This window comes from Trifolium pratense, linkage group LG7, assembly GCF_020283565.1.
Source record: "Trifolium pratense cultivar HEN17-A07 linkage group LG7, ARS_RC_1.1, whole genome shotgun sequence".
NCBI classification, from domain to species: Eukaryota; Viridiplantae; Streptophyta; class Magnoliopsida; order Fabales; family Fabaceae; genus Trifolium; species Trifolium pratense.
The window spans coordinates 50333611-50357037 of NC_060065.1; the positions used below are offsets into that span (position 1 = coordinate 50333611).

The window sequence follows — 23427 nt, forward strand, 5'->3', positions numbered from 1 at the left end:
ATGTGAGGCTAAAAAAGTACCCCACCAGAGATATTAATAGCAAAATTTATAAAATATATATGAGCTGGAGATGAGATGTTGACATTGACTAACATACTAAATTGGAAGTAATATATATTTTCCACGTACAAGTTGCATCCAAGATTGTGTATGTTGTTACGGATTACAATGGCTAGGGTATGGATAGGATACTATAGTACCCATTCTTATATCTGCAGTTTGAAAAAATACTCGTATTCATTCTCATATCCGCGTGGGTAACAATTTTTGTCTCCGTCCACATACTCTATGAGTACCTAAGTATCCATACCCGTACCCGTTACCCGCATTTTTGCTAAAAATAAATCGATCGATTATAAAATATCATATCATTTTAATATAATTAATTTTTTAAAAAAATTTTAATTTCGACTCATGAAAATTATAAACAAAAACTTTACCAATCTCATGTTAGAGTTCATTTCTTTGTTAACATATTCACATTGTGTTTGTATTAACTTATAAATAAACATTTTTATTGAAAATGTGTAATAGTTTAATAGTTGTTGTATTTTTTTAAATTGATATACATATCTTATTATATAAAAATATATATAATATATACATTATATGGGTATGGGGCAGGGTGGGTACTAAGGTACCCGTACCCGCAGTCATACCCGTTCATTTTTGCGGGTAATTACCCATACCAGTGCCCGTACCTAAAATACGGGTTTTTACCCTACCCGTTATGGGTAATTTTTGCGGATGCCCAATGGGTATGAGTTAAATTGTCATCCCTATCTGTTGTTGAATTTAGTGGTGTTTATGAGATTGGGCAAATTATTTTGAATCATATCATCCAACTTGGCTTACGTAGTTTCTCGATCATCATTTGGCTTATGTAGTGTGATTTTTTTTTTATATCTTGTATAGTGGTTAGAAATTTCACCTTTAATGAATAAGTGAGGTGTCGGGGTTCGAACCTCATCCCCTATATATAAAACGCGATATTCCTTACCAACTGATTTAAGCTCGTGGGGACTACGTAGTGTGATTCTAATGTACTGTTTGATCTATCTTTTTTTCATCTACTTTTTTCTTATAAGTAAGAAGTTAGGCCAAACAATAACTTTTAAAAGATCTATTAAGAGAAAAATTAGCTTCTATATTTTTTAAAAAATTATAATATATTATCAAACATATCTTTTAACCCTATAATAATAATAACAATAATAATAATAATAATAATAATAATAATAATAATAATAATAATAATAAAAATTAACCTTTTTTTAATAAAACAGCAAGATTATTTTTTTTGGTTGCATAGAACAGCAACATTTACCAAACAACTTTAATTTTAGTTTTAAAGCTATTAAAACAGTGAGCCAAACCATACCTAAATGTTGTTTCTTTTTCTTTTATGCACACCTTCTACTTAATTTAGTTTTTTTAATGTACTCTTTGAGTTCTTAAAGAAAGATAGTCCCGTGTCAAAAAAAGAAAAGAAAAGATAGTCCATATCATGTTCATAAGCATAGTGTAAACGTAATGTGAAATATTATAGGGTACAACTATATGAATTTATTTTATAAAAGTAGTTTTGTATTTATCACATCAACGTTCATAATTTAAACACAATTATTTGAAAGCTCGCAGTATTGTTCACACATAACTATTTCTTATCATACATTTTTTTTTTTACAAAATTTATCACCATAACTTTTAGACATGATCAATATCTCTTACAAAAATAAAAATCTGATCCACCAACCAAATCTCACCCTTACATCTCAAGTGAGAATTTTCTCCTATAAAAATATATCTCATATAAATTCCACTATAGCCCCATCAAACAATTCTACAAAAGCGCACAAAAATAAAAGCAAGCAGTGCTGACTTGAAAATGGTAGACAGTGGAATCCCATATTTACCCCTAGCAAACAACCCTTTCAGAAATGGCCAGTAACATACTACTAAATACACACTACACATCAACTCACCTATTCCACACTCATTCTCACTATGAGCTTCTAATTGCACCCCCAAAATCTTAACAACAAGTGCTGTCAATTGCACAAGCAAAATGGTTGTGCCAATCACAAAATTTGGGGACTCATCAAATGTGAACCTACCAGCATTTGCATCATCTGCAGCAGCAGCACCAGAAGTTGGATTTTCCTTTTGTGTTACTTCAAAGACTGTATCAGATATCCCTAAGAGCTTAACCATGGCACTTAAAAATCCAATAAACCATACACTTGTTGATCTTATTGTAATCATTCTCTGATTGTTCCACCAATATCTTAATGACAACCCTTTTGATAGATACTCTTGTAGAGTATGTATAGTATAGATCACATAAAGAGTCAAAGGAATCCATAGCCCAGGTCCCTGGAATTAGACAAAATGCATCCAATATCAAGATATGTCACTTTGTTATATTATTTTCTAAAGCATCTTCAGAGATATATGATGTGTTGTAATTAAATGTATGCATAATTTGTTTATACTCATTGCATAGTCATTAAAGCAAGAACCTGTTTGGATAAATAACTTAATTAATTGGTTATAGCATAATGCTTACCACATAAGTACTTATGCATAAATTATTTATATAAAAAAGTTAAAATAAAGTCAAACTTTTTTCATATAAGCTATAAGATGTTTTCATAATCTCTAACAAGCAATCTCTTATGCCAGTAAATAAGCTTAAATAAACTATTCCAAAAAACCCTCAATATTTAATTTAACTGGGTACTAGAAATTGAATGTGAAGATCTAACCTTAGGAAAGATACTGGTGTTGGAGATTATGCAATATGCAACCAAGGCTGCATAAGAAACTTCAAAGACAGAACGCAATCCCCAATTGGTAAGCCAACAATAAGACAAGCCTGCCCTGAATTGAATTTTACCAAAGAGTATGCCCATAACAGGAGAATGCTTGCTAAAGAAGACAACAGTGAGGCCTGAAGACCATCTCTTTTGTTGGATCATTGTAGTGAGAAATCCTCCGGGAGCGCAGCCCGTAAAAGCGGTTTGATCCGGTGTACAACACTCTGATCTCCAACCTTTTTTTTGCATATTCAAACCAGTTGGTACATCCTCTGATATTGATCCATATAACCAGCACATCTAAAGTTTCCAAAATCCACAAAAACTAATTAACAAAGAGTTTGTTGGAGATGCACCGTCAATATAAAATAATTTTAGATCAACATCGAATGAGAGTTCATGAGATAGCTCACTTTGTAACCATAATTTAAAAATAACTACAAAGTGTTGGATTCGCATTAGTCGTGATCGTAAAACTAGCTTACACTATCAGGGCATGTCCCCTTTTCTCATTAACAAAATTGATTTGCTTATCTAGCTTACCTTTTTACCCCAATCAGTGCCATATTCATATCCACAATCAGATATTCGGATCGCTTCCTCAATAAAATTGGAAAGACTAATACCATTAGTAGAATAATCACTCTCTTCCATTGCATGTGTGGCTGATTTGACAAACTCATTTGAACTTCCAAATTGCTGTATTAATATCTTTTCTGCTAGTTTTCCTATTGAAGATACAAAATAATAAGCGAGTTTTTGATTATCATATAGGAATCAACTATTAATTGTGATACTACCTTTATATATAATCACTCCAACATATTGTAATTAACTGCTTATTTAGGAGGCTAAATGAAATAATTAAATGAAGATAGCACAATGAATAAGTAACCTTTTCTTCCATATTGAAGTTCATCAGGATAAAGACCATAAATAGCCTTTCTTCTATGGAAGGTATTTGTTCCTCCATAGAAAGGTCCTTGAAGTCCTCCCATGCCCCTTATTATATACTGCATTAAAACAAAACAAAACTTGTTTTATAACACAAAAATCTATAAGAGTGAAGTGATAGATGCATTTGAAGTTGAGAAGAAACCTCAAATCCAGCCACCCATTGATTTCCAAAAGGGTCATCTTTTATTCCATCGTAAAATTGTTGGAAACATTGAACAAAAGCAACATCTTTTCCATTCTTAGAATCCATCAAAATGCACAAAGCATGTTGAACAATCTTGGGATTGTTCACAACCATATCACAGTCAACATTCAACATAAAGGGAGCATTTGTCATCAACCCAGAAACTCTTGTCTGCAAATTTCAATTAAGAAAAATGAGAACAGATCCCCGAAAATGAGAACTAGTATTTTGCAGTACTAAATATTAATCAGTGAAATTACCAACACATTCATAGCTCCGGCTTTGTAATTGTGTTCATACTTTGGCCTCTTCTCTCTTGATACGTATATTAAGTGAGGCAATGTATCAGATAGACCGTCCTTGTTCTCCAATATAACCTGCAACATGTAATGTAAGTCTTTTACGATTTGTTTAGAATTCAAGCATAAGTACTTAGTCCTACGTCGCCTAGGAATGAGGTAATTATGGCTCTATTTATTACCTTAACTATACTGGGATGATTTCTTTTTTCAGTATTCAAGAAAACTGCAAATTCTCCCTCAAATTGGAATGAAATTGGATTTCTGGTCACATCTTCAATTTTTTGGCTAAGATTGTCATACATATCCTGCAAAAAACTCAAAGAGACAATTCATCAAACAGTTCATGTTCAAAGCTAGATACATAGATACTTATCTCATAAGATCATTAACATGTATCAATTATGAAACACGGACACTAAACATGACACTTAACAATGACACATAAGAATCAGTATTAATTTGAGAAAATGAAATTGATTAAATTTAATCACATGTGTCAGTGTCGTGTAGTATCAGAGATTTGACACATGTTCAATTTGAAGTGTCGATGCTAAATAGTGTACTAATCATTTCAGAGTAATATTATTTTACTTACCTTCATTTGTAACCATTCTTGTTTGAATTCTGGTGAATCTTCACTTTTGGTAACTTCAGTAAAATATCTAAAAGGTGCTCTAACTTGAATATTATACTTTTTACAGAAAGGTACCCAAAACTTAGCAAATTTGGAAGCTTCCAAAAGACCATAAAAGGTAAAAACAGAACAACCATCATCAGAAACATAACAAGCTAGCTTATTAACTGGATAATCAAGTGCCAACAATGACAACACTGTATTCACTGTGATTATTGGTGGTTCAAGAACAGGATCTGCTGTTGTCACAAACAAATCCACCCGCGGAAGCTCCGGTACTCTATTAGGATATTAAAAATTAATTAGCATAAGAATTAGCACAAGACTTCTGAGAGTGAGACTAATTTAATTAACAAGAGAAGCGGTTAATGCAATTCAAAGAGGAAGTTGGTTAGTCCCCGTGACCTTAGCTCAGTTAATAGGGACATGACATTATATATCCAGAGCTGGAGTTTGAACTCCGAACGCTCTACTTATAGTGGAATTTCTGGCCATCAGGATACATAACTAAAAAAAAGGCATTTAGTTACATTTTAATAGATGATTAATATATATACAACTCAATAATCACCAACATAACTTAATTAACTACAAATTTGAATGTGATTGACCACAATTTTCACATGCAAAATTATAGTTAACTTAACTATATCAAAATTTCTGATTAATAAGTTATGCTAGTTAATGGTTGATGCGTTTCAATTTGATATCTAATATATCTATTAACCATCTATTAAACATAATTAATCACTTATTTGAACAGCAGCAATAAACACTTAAAAAACTATCTAACTAACCATGTAGTTGTTTAATTAACAGTTACTAACAGAACTGAATAGCAATACTAAATCAGTGTAAGACTTGACATCAAGATTCTTGATTAAGTTGCATCAGTAATTTAATCAAATATCGAATATCGCGACACATACCGATGAAGGAGACGGTTTGGGTATGTCTTGGTAACAGCAGGACTCCATTTGGCGTTGAGAAGAATAATCCAAGTGTAAGTAAACCAAGATTCACATGAGAAAGCAAGAAACCATGGAAGTGTGAAGAAGGAGAAGAAAAGACGGTAACTAAGAAGAGAGAATAAGAGAAGTAAAATCAAGATATCTATAGCTCTTTGAAAATTACGTTTGAGCCAAGTTTTTTCGTAAAGAGGGAGATTTTCTTGGTTGAGCGCCATTCTGTAACTGATAGAAATTCTTGAGTGAACAGAGAAAGAAGTGCTACTGCTGTGTGCTGACTCTGACTGACATTTCCGTTACTGATAGGAAAAAAAGTAATACTTTATTCTATTGTCAAAAACTATATATTTTAACCGGTAAATGCTAGTGGTCCACCGTGGACAGGTGATCTACCGAATATGAATTTTACGAAATTTACTGTTGGATTAAAAGTTTATATCATATAGATCATCCATAAATTTTTTAAAATTTTTTGAAAATCATTTGATATATTATTGAGACCCATTGTCAGTTCTCAAAACTTTCAGTTTAGTTCCTTTTTGATTTTCTATCAAGGTATCTCATTCTTTAAACTTTTAAAAAGTGTCACTTTTATTATTAATAATGTGCACCCATACCCTCCTAGACTAATCATCAATAATACTCAGAAAATATGAACCTCCAGAATGCGTAGAAACAGACGCTGGACCCCAAAGATTCGAGTGAACATACTCGAATGACCTACTAGATTTATGCACCCTCACCCCAAACTTCACTTGTGTTGTTTGCCTAGAGTACAATTATCACAAAAATCTAGTTTGCTCAATTTTTATTTTCCTAGAAAACCTTGTTTAGCTAGTTCAACAAAACCTCTTTCACTAACATGACCCAACCTCAAATGTCATAGTTTAGTTATGTCCACATTTTCAACACTAGTTACTAATACATTAGAAATAACAGTGGAACCCTCTAAAATGTAAAGACCATTTCATTTTTAGACCCTTTAGCAATTACTAATGCACCATGAGAAATTCTTAAAACCATGGGTTCAATTCTAATGCTATACCTTAGACCATCAAACATGCTTATGGAAATTAAATTTCTCTTAAGTTCGGCAGGAATATACCTCACATTCTTCAAAAGGAAATCACGATCATCAAACATCTTGAGTCGGATAGTACCCATACCTTGAATCTTACACACCTTATTGTTACCGAGACGGACAACTCCACCTTATTTAAGTTCCAAGTTTCAAAGTACTCCTTTCTTGGACATATGCGATAAGACCACCCCGAGTCCATGACCCATCTCTTCTCTGGTTCCCAACTTGTAATTATCAGTGCACCCGCACTCTCATAACCTTCATCACTAGTAGCAATTTGAGCCGACGAACTATCACTGGCCTTTCTCTGAGGGCAATCCTTCTTGAAGTGGCCCGATTCATGACAATGATAACATTTGAACTTGCCACCACTATCACCCTTTGGCCTAGACTTAGACCTATGTTTCTTCCCATTCTCTACGCATCAAACTAATTTTTGCTCATTAAACACTTTTTAACACTAAAATTAATGAGAAGGTTCCCATTGAATACAACAAATGTGAGGTGTGCTAATACCTCCCCGTTGCATAATTGACTCCCAAACCCGGGAATGGTTGCGACAACCATCTTTCCATTATTTCAAGGTTTTATTGATATATTCCTTTTCCTTAGGGAATAAATAAAGTTCGGTGGCGACTCTGTAGTCATTTCGAGCGATAACACGCTCCGACGTTTTTTGTTGCGCGACAACGGGTAGCGTAATAAATCCAGTTGGTTGTGGGTTGTGGTTATGTTGAATGCAGCTAATGGCTCGTTGTTGTATGGTGGTAATTGGTTTGTTTGGAGTTGAAGTTTGGTGAATAGATTTTGGTACATATGTCACAAGAGCTTCTTGAGCCGATCATGTTGGTAGTATAGATCTAGGGATGGCAATGGGTGTCCATGGGTGCGGGTTTGATACTACCCAAACCTACACTCATATATTCGGATGCCACCCAAACCCAAATGTTGTTCAGGTGGGAAAATGAAACCCACACCCACACCCACACCCACACTTGGTGGGTTCGGGTATTTTCACCCAAACCCGAAACCCGTAACAAGAACACGCATAATTGATTATCTTCTCAAACCCGACCCGAACTATATTTGATAAAATGAAAAATGTAGCATAATTTGGTAATATATTTCAAAATATTTTTTTTTTACTAAACAATTCATAAAATGTTATCATCACTACAACATGCACCAATAGAACATTCAAAAACTTAAAAGGAAGCAAAATACATAGGGGTAAATAGGTAATTTAATATATAAACGGGTGGGTGAATGAGTTTCGGGTGTGAGTTTGATACTATTCAAACCCACATCCATATATTCGGGTGCCACCCGAACCCAAACTCAGTCAACTCGGGTTTCGTCCGTTGACTTGGATTTGGGTTCAGTGGGTCTATCGAGTTTGGGTTTTCCTGCCATCCCTATATAGATCTGAGGTTGTGAAGGGAAAATGGTTGGGTTTGAGGAAATGGGTTCGAATTTGATTTTCTTAATTAAGCACGTTCCTGGATGTTAGGAGCGAGAGTCCTTTATCCGTGTTGTGTTTGATCCCTTCCGTGTTCGTTTGAGCTACGTGTGATTCTTATCCCATTACGTTGGGCCTGGATGTGTATTGAACTTTAGCCGGTCAAAAAAACAAGGTAACGGCTTTTAACAAACAAATATGTTGACATGAAGTATATGCAACTCTAGAACCATACTAATTGGAAGGAAATCCTAGCATAGCATAATACTTTTTTCAAATATAGTAGCATGTAATTTTCACCCCTTGACTTATGGTGGATACTAAACGAAAGTTCATATTTTTGTCATCATTCAATCTTATTAATTTTATTTTTAGATTTTCTCTTGTTTATTTATGAAGGGCTAAAAAAGAAATAAAAATATATAATGAAAGGTCAAGTGATTAATTAAATGAGCTAACGAGACAAACATATTTGGCAAATGCTATCATGTGCCTCAAGGGCACATTTTAAGGTGCATTTAATTAACTAATATCTCACTTAATTTATTTCAAAAATAGAAATAATCAACTTTATTAATTAAAATATATGGTTCACTATATTTATTACCTATTTAAAAGAATTGAAAATGCAAAATATGATATGCTGCCAAATTTGATTTATTATCACGCGCTTAGTAATACGACCATAATTATATGTATCAAATTTTTTCTTGGTTTGTTAACAATCAGGCTTATAGTACTCCAGGTAATACTTGATTTATGCTAACTTGTGTTTTTTGTTTTTTTTTTCGGTGAACAAAATCGAGTATTATAGTATTATGTTGTAATGGTAACGATTGTTAGTACTATTGTAGCTTTTGAATTGCTAATAATATGTTTTAGAATTTTATAATACTTACTATAATTTGTTTTTCACTTAAAAAGAAAAGTTTTGTAACAAATAAAATTTGACCAAGCGCGTGATCATACATCAAGTATTTGGCAAGTATTATTTTTTTTGTTTTTTGTAATTAGGCAAGTATTATATTTTGTCTATGCAATTTTCTTAAAAGGGTAATAAATATAGTGAACCATATCTTTTAATTAATAAAATTAATTATTGCTATTTTTGAAGTAAATTAAATGGGATATTAGTTAATTAAATGCACCTTAAAATGTGCCCTTAGAGCACATGTTAGCAGAACCCAACATATTTTACATACATCAAATAAACATTAAATAAGAATTATGATTTTAGGAATTATGAAAGGTCAAGTGATTTATTTTTATTTTTTATTTTTTTGTAAAAAAAAGGCTTAACTACACATTTGGTCCCTTACGTTTATTTTAGGTTTCAATTTGATCCTTTACGTTTATTTCAGGTTTCAATTTGGTCCTAAAATAAACGTAAGAGACCAAATTGATACTTTTCAAACGTAAGGGACCAAATTAAAACCTAAAATAAACATAAGGAACCAAATATGTAGTTAATAAAAAAAAAAAAAAAAAGACTTTTTTCCACACTATAAAATGATCAACAAATTCCTATTTCTAGATTCATAAAAGAGAAAATATGGCTAAAGGTTATATATTTATTTATGCTATGGTTATCATTTTTTCCATATTTATTTCTATAACAAATTGCAGTAAGTAATTTTTATCAAGACTTCTAAATTTGGTGAACGATCGTACTTGAGAGTTTTGTTTGATTCTGGTATCTCTCTCAAATATTAAAAACCGTATCATATTTCATATTAATTTATAGGGTTAAATAATTGTTTGGTTCTGACAAATATCTCAAAATTTATTTTTGGCTTAACTATATATTTGATCCCTTATGTTTATTTTAGTTTTTAATTTGGCCCATTACGTTTAAAAAATATCAATTTGATCATTTACGTTTATTTTAGGTTTCAAGTGATTTTTTCAGTTAGTTTTGCCTTTTCAAAAAAAATATAAATTTCAATTTTAAATAAATTTTGTATATCGATATTCAACTTAAATAAATTTTGTATATCGATATCCAACAAAAACCAAATACCTAAAAATTTACCTTTAAATTTTCTTTTTATATCTTATTCAAAATTGTTTCACCCCATTTTGATAACGTTCCTTAATTCTAATTTGATGTTACAGGCCTACACTTATGCGAAAAAACTGAGGATTGTCACGATTTGGTCTGTTTCCCACCTAAAGTTCTTAATTGCAGCTTCAATATTGTGGAAGGTTTAAAGTCGATATTGGGATATGGGGTTTGTGAATGTACATAAATACCTTAATTAGTGGCTTATGAATGTGTGTAGAAACCATAAAATAATTTCTTTCAAAATAATCTTTAAAGAGCATTCTAGAGTCATTCTTTAGTAATATCCTTAAAATTAAATAAGTGGTTTGTACCCAAAAAGAATAAAAATAAGTGGTTTCTTAACTAGTGCCACATATATAGATACTAGTTAGCATTTTTCATTAATTATGCTATTTTTAACCATATAATAATGTTGGTTCTTTTATGATTTATTTCACACATATTTTAATTTTCCTGATCTTTAAAGTTCTTTGATGTATGAATTTTTTATTTTTTTTTGCCAAGAATGTATGCAAAAGTTTATTATTAGAAATATATAATGTCCTGTTAAGTTTGTCGTGGAGTCATAAATTTGAATTAGGGAGTGCAAACTACTCTTATTGTTACGGAAGGCAAAAATATCCGTAACCACGAATATCCGTCATAAAAATGGGGCGGATAACTTAATGGATATCCGCGGATAAAATAAATAAATATTTTAACTACCATTTACTTAATGGATACAGATGCAGATTTAATGGTATCCACACACGCGGATATCTGAACCCGTTAATAAATAAGAAAATTACTTAAATATCTTTAGTAATTAAATATAAAACACTTTTATATTCTGAATAAATTTGTGATGAACTTTATTAAATTTAAAAAGTATGTTTAATTTATTATTTTTGTAAAGAGATTTGTATGGATATTATATTAAGTTTTGTGTTATCTTAGCCATTTCAAGTAACATTTAGGGTCTTTGTGAAGCTTTTTAGCAATAAAATAAGAGGAACTTACATGGTAGTTTGCAAGAAACAGGAAGGAAAATATGGATTTTGGATTTGCAACCTGCGCGTAGCGCAAGGGGTTGCACGTAGTGCAGTTGGATGGAAGTTGGCCTTTGAAGTCTGTAACCTGAGTGTGGCGCATGGACTTTCTGTGTGCGGCACAATTCATAAATAAGAAAATTACTTAAATATCTTTAGTTATTAAATATAAAAGAGACTTTTATATTATGAATAAATTTGTGATGAACTTTATTAAATTTAAAAAAGTATGTTTAATTTATTATTTTTGTAAAGAGATTTGTATGGATATTATATTAAGTTTTGTGTTATCTTAGATATTTCAAGTCACATTTAGGGTCTTTGTGATGCTTTTTAGCAATAAAATAAGAGGAACTTACCTGGTGAAGGAGATTACTTAATTAGTTTGCAAGAAATCGGAAGGAAAATATGGATTTTGGATCTGCAACCTGCGCGTGGCTCATGGGCTTTGTAACATCTAGATTTTCGAGACATTAATGAACGAAATTTTAAGTGAAAAGACGCATCATTTTTTTTAAGGAACAAAATAAAATAACAAACCTCATTAATAAAAATAATTATTAAATCTTATAATAACTTTCTCAAAAGTAATAAATCAAAATAGCAATAATTACAAGAGATTAATTTAATTTCTAACTCAAAATTAAATTTCCAAGTCAAGAGACTCTTGGCCTTTTACTATCCAAACACCCAATCCTATAGCTGGTCATAAGCATGGACGCTTGTGAGAATCTCTCAAGTACACTATCACCAATATCCTCAATCTCGGAGCCTCAACTACACGTCACCACACTCAGATCTACTTGATAATTAATCTGGCCAAATTATACATGAGGGTCGCTCCAAAACATAAGAAAACATCATCAAGCATGCATATATACATATTGAAAGCTCATAAATTATCAACAATATTGAAACAAGTAGATATCAATCACTCGACACTATAGTTACACTCTCCAATCTTCACTAATCTTAAAGGTTAGTCTATAAGATACTCTAATGCACCATAAATAATCCGGATATCATCGCTCCGCAGAGTAAAATGTCTTACCATTGGACACAATACCCCACCGTTGGGTATTAAAGTTCAGTACCCCCAACGAATGTATGTACGCCTATCACCACTAGGTTAGTCACACTAAAAATTACTGACACCGAGTAAATAATCAAAACGATCTTGTTCTAGCTACTCCGGTTTAGAGACATGATCTCCCCGATGATAACCCCAATCACCGATCAAAGAACACCAATGATAACCCCATTCACCAAATCAGAAGGCATAATAAATCAATGGTTAACAACAAGAAAATGAACTCATGCATCATAAGGCATATATCACTTACGCACCCCATATCACTTACGCACACCATAAAAATCACATAAAAACATATGCTATAATAAAGTAATCAAATAACGGAGCACCCTCTAACGTAATATCATGAAAACAATTATATATGAGATGAAGAAGACCAATGAATCTTCTATATTAGTTGATAAGAAGCTTTACTTGACGGTGACTTTGTAGAAAGATCTGTTTATCTCCTTTAATATACTCTTCTCTGAATTAGCTGTTGATGTAGTATTATCTTCAAATTTCTTGTATGTGTAGAATCACAAACTTCAACAAATCCGCATTTTGAACTTTCTGGATGTGGTGCTAAAACTTCAACATAAATGGATTATCTCTAACATACAAATTATGTACTTTTCTTTGTTCCAATATCTTTGAGTTTATTGATATCATCATATACATAATTAGCAAAATGCAATAGTGTTCAACGGAACTAAACTATGGTACTTCAAGACCAATTCAAGTAACTGATCATTTTCTTGAGACATGAAATGATCTTTGTTCACATCAAGTAACAACAAATTATATTTGTTAATATCAAATATATTTCATTTCAAACTTTTCTTTAATTAATAGATTTCAAGAACTCTTCAGGAGTTTATGTCATCATATAACAAATTCATTTCCAAAGTGACTTATTCATTTTATTAAGGCATCTCTTCGATAGTTTGAAATGTATGTCTCGTGAAAATTAAATCCTTCAAGGAGTTTTATATAGTCCACACTAACAAGCGAGCCATACAAATATATCGTAACACATTTTTCAAATAAATTGAATCTTCCATGTGTTAATAAACTTAATCAAGGAAGAGAAGAATTTTGATTTCACTTCAGGTGGATATTTCTCTTCTCATTCAATGGCAAACTTTTACCAATATGCTTGAATAAAAGTCAAGCTTTTAATATTTGTATTTCAACATTTTCTATTCACACGGAAATCAATTCGTATCTCATCACTTTTACATCTTCAGATGTATGGACTGTTGGTCCTAAAATCTTTCACTTTGCAAAGTGACTTTAATTACATAGCAATTGCATCATTTAATTTAGACAATCATTTCCTGTTTTTATTGGCTGCAGAGGGCTTACATGTGCTGATGGAAGCTATGGTGGAGCGCAATATGTTTACGGGGTACAGTGTGGGCGAGCTTGCACCAGTGTCGGTGTCGCATCTTCAGTTTGCTGATGATACGCTGTTGATGGGGACTAAGAGTTGGGCGAATGTCCGGGCTTTGCGGGCGGTCCTTGTGTTGTTCGAGTCTATGTCTGGTTTACGAGTGAATTTTCACAAAAGCATGCTGGTTGGGGTTAACATCCCTGATTCTTGGTTAGTTGAGGCGGCGTCAGCTTTGTGCTGTAAAGTAGGGAAGATACCTTTCCTTTACTTGGGCCTGCCTATTGGGGGTGATCCGAGGCGCTTATGTTTTTGGGAACCGGTTTTGGATCGTCTAAAGAATCGTTTATCGGGTTGGAGTAGTCGATTTCTCTCTATTGGTGGTCGTTTAGTTTTGCTTAAATCTGTGCTAACATCTTTGCCTGTTTATGCTCTTTCTTTCTTCAAAGCTCCTTCAGGTACTATCTCTTCTATTGAATCTATTTTGATTAAATTTTTTTGGGGGGGAAGTGAGAATATTAGGAAAGTGTCTTGGATTAATTGGAATACTATTTGCTTGCGTAAGGAGTATGGGGGTTTGGGGGTTAGGCAGTTGAGGGAGTTCAACTTGGCCCTGCTGGGCAAATGGTGTTGGAGGATGCTAGTGGATAGAGAGGGTTTGTGGTTTCGAGTGTTGGCAGGACGTTATGGGGTTGAGAGAGGTAGGTTATGTGAGGGTGGAGCGCGTGGGTCGACATGGTGGAGGGAGTTGGCGCGCATTCGGGATGGTGGAGGGGAGGCAGGGAGAGGGTGGTTTAGGGAGTGTGTTGTGAGGCAGGTGGGAGATGGGTCAGATACTTTTTTTTGGACCGATCCCTGGGTGGATGGTATCTCGTTACGGGAGCGGTACAGGAGGCTGTTTGATCTGGCAAAAAATAAATCGGCTTCAGTGGATGAGATGTTTATGCGTGGGTGGGAGGTTGGAGGGGAGGCGTGGGAGTGGCGACGTCAGTTGAGGGCGTGGGAGGAGGAGATGTTTGGGGAGTGTCAAGCTTTTCTACTTACCATCTCTTTGCAGGATCATGTGTCAGACAGGTGGCAGTGGCGAACTGACCTGGATGACGGTTACACGGTTCGTGGTGCTTATCATCTCATGACGAGTCAGGATGATGTTACTTTGGATGCTGCGTCAGGTCTTATCTGTCACCGTCAGGTTCCTTTGAAGGTTTCCATTTGTGCCTGGCGACTCTTGCGGGACAGGTTACCTACCAGAGAAAACTTGGTCACTCGAGGGATTCTATCTACGGAGGCGCATCTTTGTGTTTCTGGTTGCGGGGAGGTTGAGTCGGCTCAGCATTTGTTCCTCTATTGCAGCTCTCTTGGTTCTCTTTGGTCACTTGTCAGCTCATGGATTGGTTCTTCTTCGGTGATTGCTCAGACTATTCCAGAACACTTTGTTCAATTTACGGATTCAGCAGGTGGTTCTAGAGATCGACGTTCTTTCATGCAGCTTGTATGGCTTGTTTGTGTTTGGGTTGTGTGGACAGAAAGAAATCATCGATTGTTTACAGGCTCAGCAAATTCAGTGCATCATATGTTGGATAAGATCAAGACGTTCTCTTTTAGGTGGTTGAAAGCGACGAGTAGCACTTTAGCTTTGAACTGCCATAGTTGGTGGTCTAATCCTTTGCTTTGCTTGGGCCTTGTATAGTTTCTTTTGGTTCTTGTATTTTTGACTCTATTTGTAACCTTGTTTTAGTCTTCTTGGCACGTCTTGTGCTAAAAGACTATTATATATCTCATTTTGGCTTGTTAAAAAAAAAATCCTTTTCTATAATTCTCAATAGAATTTAGTTCATAATCCTCATTAACTCTTAAATAGCGCAGCAAATATTTTAATCATTAACCCAATTTTTAAATTTAGAAGTACTTATTCAAAAACTACGCAGCAAATACAATTAAACTTAAAACTCAAAGTCAAATGAATTATATAAAATATTGGTTCATTGTATTCTATTCTACTTTAAAACACTACTAATAAAATTATACTACTCCGTCCCAAAATATAAGGAAAAAGAGGTCAACAAAAGTGAATGTATCTGGACTAAATTTTAAACCAAATACATCAACTTTCATTGACCAATTTTTGCTTATATTTTGGGACGGAGGGAGTATGAAGAAGGAATTCATATTGGTACTTTTTCTCAATGAAGTCCGGACTGAAAAGAGACCGGCAGATGTACATTTGTTCATCTCTCGAACGATCGGGATTCGGGGGCTTAGCGTATCGACAGATTGTTCGTTTTCTATATAAACAATTAAAAAAAAACTTGTATTAAAAGGGGGATTGAGGCAAATGTACATTTGTCTGTCTCTCGAACTATCGGGGGCTTAGCGTACACTTTGTCAACAGATTGTTCATCTTCCACATAAACAATTATCAATGAAAAAACCTTGGATTAAAATGGGGATTGGCGAATGTACATTCGTTTGCCTCTCGAACGATCAGGGGCTTAGCGTACGCTTTGTCGACAAATTGTTCGTCTTCGATATAAAAAAATTATAAAAAAAAACCTTGGATTAAAAAGGGGATTACCGAATGTACATTCGTTTGTCTCTCGAACGATCGGGGGCCTAGGTATGCTTTGTCGACAAATTTTTCGTCTTCCGCATCTAAAAATAACTCAACGCATCAAACTAATTTTTGCGCATAAAAAATTAAATAAAAAATAAAATCTCTTTCCATAAAATGTACAATGTTTATCCATTCTACGTGATACAAACAAACACTTAAATCTCCCACGTGCAAGCATACAAGCTACGTTTAACCACTCAAATGTAACCCAAACGTTGTTCCTTAAAATCAGCCAACAAACAAATATTTTTATCATGAACTACGAGGCTTTGAGTTTCCCATTTCACCAGGAAATACATAGGAGTATGATTCAACATCCTGTCAATCACACTAATATAAAACTTTTTTCCCCCTTCCGTAAATAATTAATAAAAAGCATGCAAAAAAATTAAACACTTTTTAACACTTATTAATGAGAAGGTTCCCATTGAATAAAACGGATTTGAGGGGGGCTAATACATTCCCCTTGCATAATCGACTCCGAAACCCGGAAATGGTTGTGACAACCATCTTTCCATTGTTTCAAGGTTTTATTGATATTTTCCTTTTCCTTAGGGAATAAATAAAGTTCGGTGGCGACTATGTAGTCATTTCGAGCGATAAGCGTTTTTTGCGGCGCGACAACAGGTAGCGTAATAAATCCGGTTGGTTGTGTTGTGGTTCTGTTAAATGCAACTAATGGCTCGTCCTTGTATGGTTGTAATTGATTTGTTTGGAGTTGAAGTTTGGTGAATAGGTTTTGGTACATAATGTCAAAAGAGCTTCCTTGGTCGACTATTACTCTAAGAACGTCGTGTTTGGCTATTGTGATAATGAGTGGTAAACCTTCGTTTGGGGTTCCATCTACGAGATATGTGTCTACAAACCCAAGGGTAGTTGTAGGGTTTGGATTTTTTTTCTGGTAGAGGTCTGCTAGAGATTGTGAGGGTGGTGGTTGCTGAAGTTGAGTCGGTCATGTTAGTAGTATAGATATGAGGTTGTGAAGGGAAAATGGTTGGGTTTGGGGAAATGAGTTTGAATTTGATTTTCTTAAGTAAATCAGCTCGCAGAGGGTGCCACTGAATTGGTTGTTCAGGAATGAATATCTTTGATGGAGATAATTCAGCTGGTAGAGTTCATGATTGATGATTATATAGGATAATATTAGGGTTAATATAGTGGGGTCCCCCATGTGTAGAGGATCATCCACATATAACACATGGATTGTCCTTTTGCTATAAGCACGTTCCTAGAAGTTAGGAGCGATAGTCCTATATCTGTGTTGTGTTTGATCCATTCTGTGGTCGTTTGAGCCACGTGTGATTCTTATCCCATTATGTTGGGCCCCGATGTGTATTGGACTTTAGCCGGTCCAGAAAACAAGGTAAAGACTTTTAACAAACAAATATGTTGGCATGAAGTATATGCAACCCTAGAACCTTACTAATTGGAAGGAAATCCTAGCAGAGCATAATACTTTTTTCAAATATAGTAGCATGTAATTTTCACCCCTTGACTTATGGTGGATACTAAACGAAAGGTCATATTTTTGTCATCATTCAATCTTATTAATTTTATTTTTAGATTTTCTCTTGTCTATTATGAAGGGCTAAAAAAGAAATAAAAGAATATAATGAAAGGTCAGGTGATTAATAAATGAGCTAACGAGACAAACATATTTTACATACATCAAATAAACATTAAATAAGAATTATGATTCTAGGAATTATGAAAGGTCAAGTCATTTATTTTTTTTTTATTTTTTTGTAAAAAAAAGGCTTAACTACACATTTGGTCCCTTACGTTTATTTTAGGTTTCAATTTGGTCCTAAAATAAACGTAAAAGATCAAATTGGTACTTTTTAAACGTAAGAGACCAAATTAAAATCTAAAATAAACACAAGGAACCAAATGTGTAGTTAAGCAAAAAAAAAAAAAAAAGAAGACTTTTTTCCAAACTATAAAATGATCAACCAATTCCTATTTCTAGATTCATAAAAGAGAAAACATGGCTAAAGTTTATATATTTATTTATGCTATGATTATTGTTTTTTCCATATTTATTTCTATAACAAACTGCAGTAAGTAATTTTTATCAACGCTTCTAAATTTGGTGAACGGTCATACTTGAGAGTTTAGTTTGATTCTGGTATCTCTCTCAAATATTAATTGTTAATCTGAAAAATTTTATCTGAAAATTTATTGTTAATCTCTAAAATAGTTCAACAAGTTTGTTCCTCAAATATTTTTCGTACAATTTTTTGTCCTTGCATTTAACTCAACTCATGCAATTATTCAAAATTTTGAATTTTTTCGTAGTTATGTTTAGTACGTTATAGAAATCTCTCTTACAAAATTTAAATTTTTTGCAATAATGGATGAATTAAATATGAAATTTTTAAATTTTATGCGTTTAAAAATTCATATTTAACTCATCTTATGTTCAAAGATTCTAAATTTTTATGGTAGAAATTCTTATAATATTATCAATATTAATACAAAAATTCATTAAAAAATATGAAAGTATACATATGAGTTGACTTATAGACCATAGTATGATAAAAAATATTTAGAAAACCAAAATTTGCTAAAATTATTTTTTGTAAGACTAATTAAAAAAGAAACTTTAATTATTTATAAAAATTTGTTTAACTCTAATTTATGTTAATATCAAGAGCCTGGCTGTCATCAGGAGCTTTTGTGTTTATTTCATTTAGTCTATGTGATTGATTCATGGTAGCTTAGCTATTTTTATTTTAGCACATATATGAATTTGAGACCTATGATAATTATTAATATGTACACCTTTTGCCTAATTCACTCATGAATATATTTTTCCTTTTCAAAAAAATATAAATATAAATTTTAAATAAATTTTGTATATCTGTATTCAAACAAAAACCAAATACCTAACAATTTACCTTTAAATTTTCTTTTTATATCTTATTCAAAATTGTTTCACCCCATTTTGATAACGTTCCTTAATTCTAATTTGATGTTACAGGCATATCAATATGCGAAAAAACTGAGCAATGCCATGATTTTATCTGTCTCCATCCTGAAATTCCATATTGCAACTTCAATATTCAGAATCCAATAAAGTACATCTTGGGAATGGGGATTTGTGAATGTATAAAACCTTAATAGGGGCTTATGAATGTGTGAAGAAACTGTAAAATGATTTCTTTCAAAATAATGTTTCAAGAACGTTTTGGAGTCACTCGTTACTAACATCCTTAAAATTAAATAAAGTGGTTTGTACCCCAAAAAAAAAAGTGGTTTCTTAACTAGTGCCATATATAGATCCTATAGCTAGCATTTTTCATTAATTATGCTATTTTTAACCGTATAATAACGTTTGTAAAAAAAAAAAAAACCATATAATAACGTTGGTGTTATAAAATTAATAACAATATTAGGAATAATAGAGAAGAGGAGATGAAGGAGAGAAAGAGAAGAGAGAACTGTTATATTATTCTATTCTATTGACAATTACATCATTTACATTGTAACATAGTCATATATATATATAGGAGATTACATGAGCCAATGATATGGGCCCAGACTAATGGACATTCATTATAATTATTCATAACACTCCCCCTTGGATGTTCGTGTAGGATATGCCTCATTAAAACCTTACTATTAAAAACTCATTGGAAAAATCATAGTGAAGGAAAAGTACAACATCCTTTGTATTTAAACTGCCTCATTAAAAACCTTACCATGAAAACCCAGTGGGACAAAACCATGGTGAAGGGAAAAAGAGTGCAAGAAGTATTTATGTCTCCCCCTCATAAAGACAATTATACATGAGATAAAAACCGAGTAATCTTTTGTACTAGATGCTCCAAAGCTTTACTTGAAGTTGACTTTGTAGAAAGATCTGTCATATTTTCTTTAGGCTTAAATGCAATTTTGGTCCCCCCAAGTTTCACAATTGTTCGATTTTGGCCCCCACGTTTCGATTGCTTGATTTTAACCCCCTAAGTTTCACAATTACTTGATTTTAGCCCTCCAAGTTTCAATTGCTCGATTTTGGCACCCCAAGTTTACCCCATTTTGCATTTGCTAGCCCCCCGTTGAATATATCGATTAAAAATTGGTTATGTGACATTTTAAAATTAAATAAGTATTTCAAAATAAATAAATAACTTACAAATTATTTTTTAAAAACTAAATTATAAAATATATTTTTTATTATATGTAGTTTATAAAATAATTTTGTTATATAAAAAAGTAAAAAAAAAACATTTTATGAACTATTTTTTAAAAACTTTGTAAACTTTTTTTTTTAAATAAGAAATAATTATTAAACCTTTTATTAAAAAAAATTAATACATTTTTATAAAAGCAAATATTATTATTTTTTTATTTAAAACATATTTTACATTTTTTTACAAATGTCACATAAGCCATTTTTAGTCAAAAAAATCAATGGGGGGCTGGCAAATGCAAAAGAGGGTAAACTTGGGGGGCCAAAATCGAGCAATTGAAACTTGGAGGGCTATAATCAAGCAATTGTGAAACTTAGGGGGTTAAAATCAAGGAATAGAAATGTGGGAAGCCAAAATCAAGCAATTGTGAAACTTGGGGGGCCAAAACTGCATTTAAGTCTTTTCTTTATTATACTCTTCTCCAAATTAGAAGTGCGTCAGATATTATCTTCATATTGAGTTGTTATAAGAACCACCCTTTTGTAATAAAAAAAACAACAAATTTCTTGTATATGTTGAATTACAGGCCTCGACAAAAATGCTTTCTCAACTTGCTTGATGTAGTGCTAAAATCTTCGCATGGTTGGATGATATTGTTGTTTCTTTAACGTATAAATAATATGTTTGACTTTGTTCCAATATTTGTGTTGGCTGAATAGACAAAAATAAAATACCATGACATGTATAACTATAGCAAAATATGTTAGTGTCTTTAATTGAATTATGATATGGTACTTCAGGATCAATTAGTAATCTTCATTTTCTCGAGCTCATAAGAGAAATTTGTTGCCAACTGATGAACTTACGATAATTAGATTACATAATTGATGTCAATGTTTCATATAGAATCATTTTATTATATAAGTTTCATGATTCACAAAATATTCTTCAAATACTTATGACAATATCTTGTAAGTTCTTTAGAAGTCCTGATGATATTTTTATCATCAACATAAGTTTTAAATATAACAAATTCATTGGCAAATATCGTCTTAAAATGAACAAATTGTCATTTTCATATTTCTAATTTGGAAAAATTCAACAAGAATATTATACATCCTGTATATATTATTGCTCGAGTATATAAGAAGACTTATTCATGTTTATTAAGTCATTCCTTCAATAACTTGATTTATATGTCTCACAAAAACTAAATCCTTCGGGGATTCTCATATAATCATCATTATCAAGTGAGTCATTCAAGTACGTTAAAACATATCTTACATAAAATGAAATGAGTATTTCATATGTTACTCAACTTAATTAAGTACAAAGAAGTTTTTGAATTCACTTGAATACGAAGGCTCATATGCCTGATTGAATTTATACCTTCACGGTATAGACTTCAAGTCCAAAAATCATTATATTTTGCAATTGCTTATTTATATTTTGGCAAACCACACCCCTTAATTTAGGTTCAATATTTTCGCACTTATAATAGTTAGTGCTACCTCATTTGTCGACAATTTTTCAAGTTCTCGGTTCCTTGTTTTAACTGGTAGAGATATAATCGATTGAGATCTCTTTATATCATAAATGACAGGTACCTAAACCTCTTCAGGAGGTATAAACATTTTAAATCTCTACACTTTTCATGAGAGTTTTTCTCACCATCAAGACCATCTTCCTTCTCTAAGATTTATCTTTGGAACCAATTTTAGGCATGCCTTAGTCTAATAAAATTTCAATAGAAAAGGACATTTGCAGCATAAAGGAATATTCATGCTCTTCGATTTGCATCATATATAAGACTTGGGATGGTCTAACCGGTCATGCCAATTATATTCACTTTTCAATATGTAGAACTTTACCATTAGAAAAATATTTTCTCGCAATTTGAATCCTTGTGAGATTTTCATATTTTCTCATTTTATCTTTATACTTTGATACCAATAGTTAGGTAAAATAAGAGAGTTCAAAGTAAGAGAGTCTTAAAATCACACTTGAATTCTCAATATGTTTCCCCTCAAGTGTGATTCTCACTATATCGTCATAGACATTATTTTGGGATTTCATAGATCTCTTCCGGAGAACCACCAAACAATTTTGTATACACCATCATGCTCTTCTGGGACAATTTAATCATATCCTTTGATAAAAGATCACAACTTAGATGAAATATTTGCTTCAGGAAATATCTCAATAGTACATAAAATTCATCAACCAATTTGCAAATTACAATCAATAATGATTGTAGAATGACGCAGGATAGTGTTGATTGAAAAAAATAAATAAACAAATAAATAATGCTCTATGTTCATTTGTGCTATGAATCTTCTGGATTCTTAGTTAAAGTACACATTACACTATGGCTTTTCTCGGCTCATAGTTTAAAACTCATTAAATTTCTATTAGTTTTTGAGGAATATCATGCATTCTTAATATTTACTTGAGTTCCTCTAGATAACAATATTTTAGCTCTTCTGAAGCCTTCAATCATTTTTAACAGTACCAGATATGGTGCACATATTTGATTCTTTCATTGCCAAAGATGAGAATTATAATTTATTGTGCATTGTTGCACAATCAGCGAGATAAACATTTTCTGTATGAAAATCAATAATCATAGCTTAACAAATACTATATTTTAAGCATCAAATTTTCTAGTGCATTTCAATGCTTGCACTCTTTCTTTTTGGTACTGTTAATGAATCT

The 23427-nt window shown here is 32.4% G+C and overlaps 1 protein-coding gene and 2 long non-coding RNA genes across 4 annotated transcripts; 2 read left to right on the plus strand and 1 right to left on the minus strand.

Moving 5' to 3' along the window:
- Positions 1-1565: 1565 nt before the first annotated feature.
- LOC123897832 (cellulose synthase-like protein B4) lies at positions 1566-6163 on the minus strand. Its single transcript, XM_045948618.1, has 9 exons — positions 5826-6163; positions 4858-5176; positions 4442-4567; positions 4221-4337; positions 3919-4131; positions 3715-3832; positions 3363-3547; positions 2769-3119; positions 1566-2376 (listed from the first exon to the last, which is right to left on the minus strand). Exons 1-9 carry the CDS (start codon positions 6080-6082, stop codon positions 1834-1836), a joined length of 2229 nt encoding a protein of 742 aa, XP_045804574.1. The 5' UTR covers positions 6083-6163; the 3' UTR covers positions 1566-1833.
- A 3730-nt stretch (positions 6164-9893) lies between these two features.
- LOC123897833 lies at positions 9894-10926 on the plus strand. Its single transcript, XR_006805129.1, has 2 exons — positions 9894-10029; positions 10520-10926. It is a non-coding gene; the product is annotated as an uncharacterized LOC123897833 (long non-coding RNA).
- Positions 10927-18515: 7589 nt separating this feature from the next.
- LOC123900165 lies at positions 18516-19775 on the plus strand. 2 transcript variants are annotated; one of them, XR_006805819.1, is made up of 2 exons: positions 18516-18704; positions 19560-19775. It is a non-coding gene; the product is annotated as an uncharacterized LOC123900165 (long non-coding RNA). The 2 variants fall into 2 exon arrangements; XR_006805820.1 differs by having other exon boundaries at positions 18516-18636.
- The last annotated feature ends 3652 nt before the right edge of the window (positions 19776-23427 follow it).

Coding starts and splice junctions, on each gene's coding strand:
- LOC123897832 (XM_045948618.1), bottom strand. CDS start 6,082: ATGGCGCTCAACCAAGAAAATCTCCCTCTTTACGAAAAAACTTGGCTC. Junction 5,177..5,825: donor CCAAACCGTCTCCTTCATCG/GTATGTGTCGCG, acceptor ATATCCTAATAG/AGTACCGGAGCTTCCGCGGG. Junction 3,833..3,918: donor AATGGGTGGCTGGATTTGAG/GTTTCTTCTCAA, acceptor GTTTTAATGCAG/TATATAATAAGGGGCATGGG.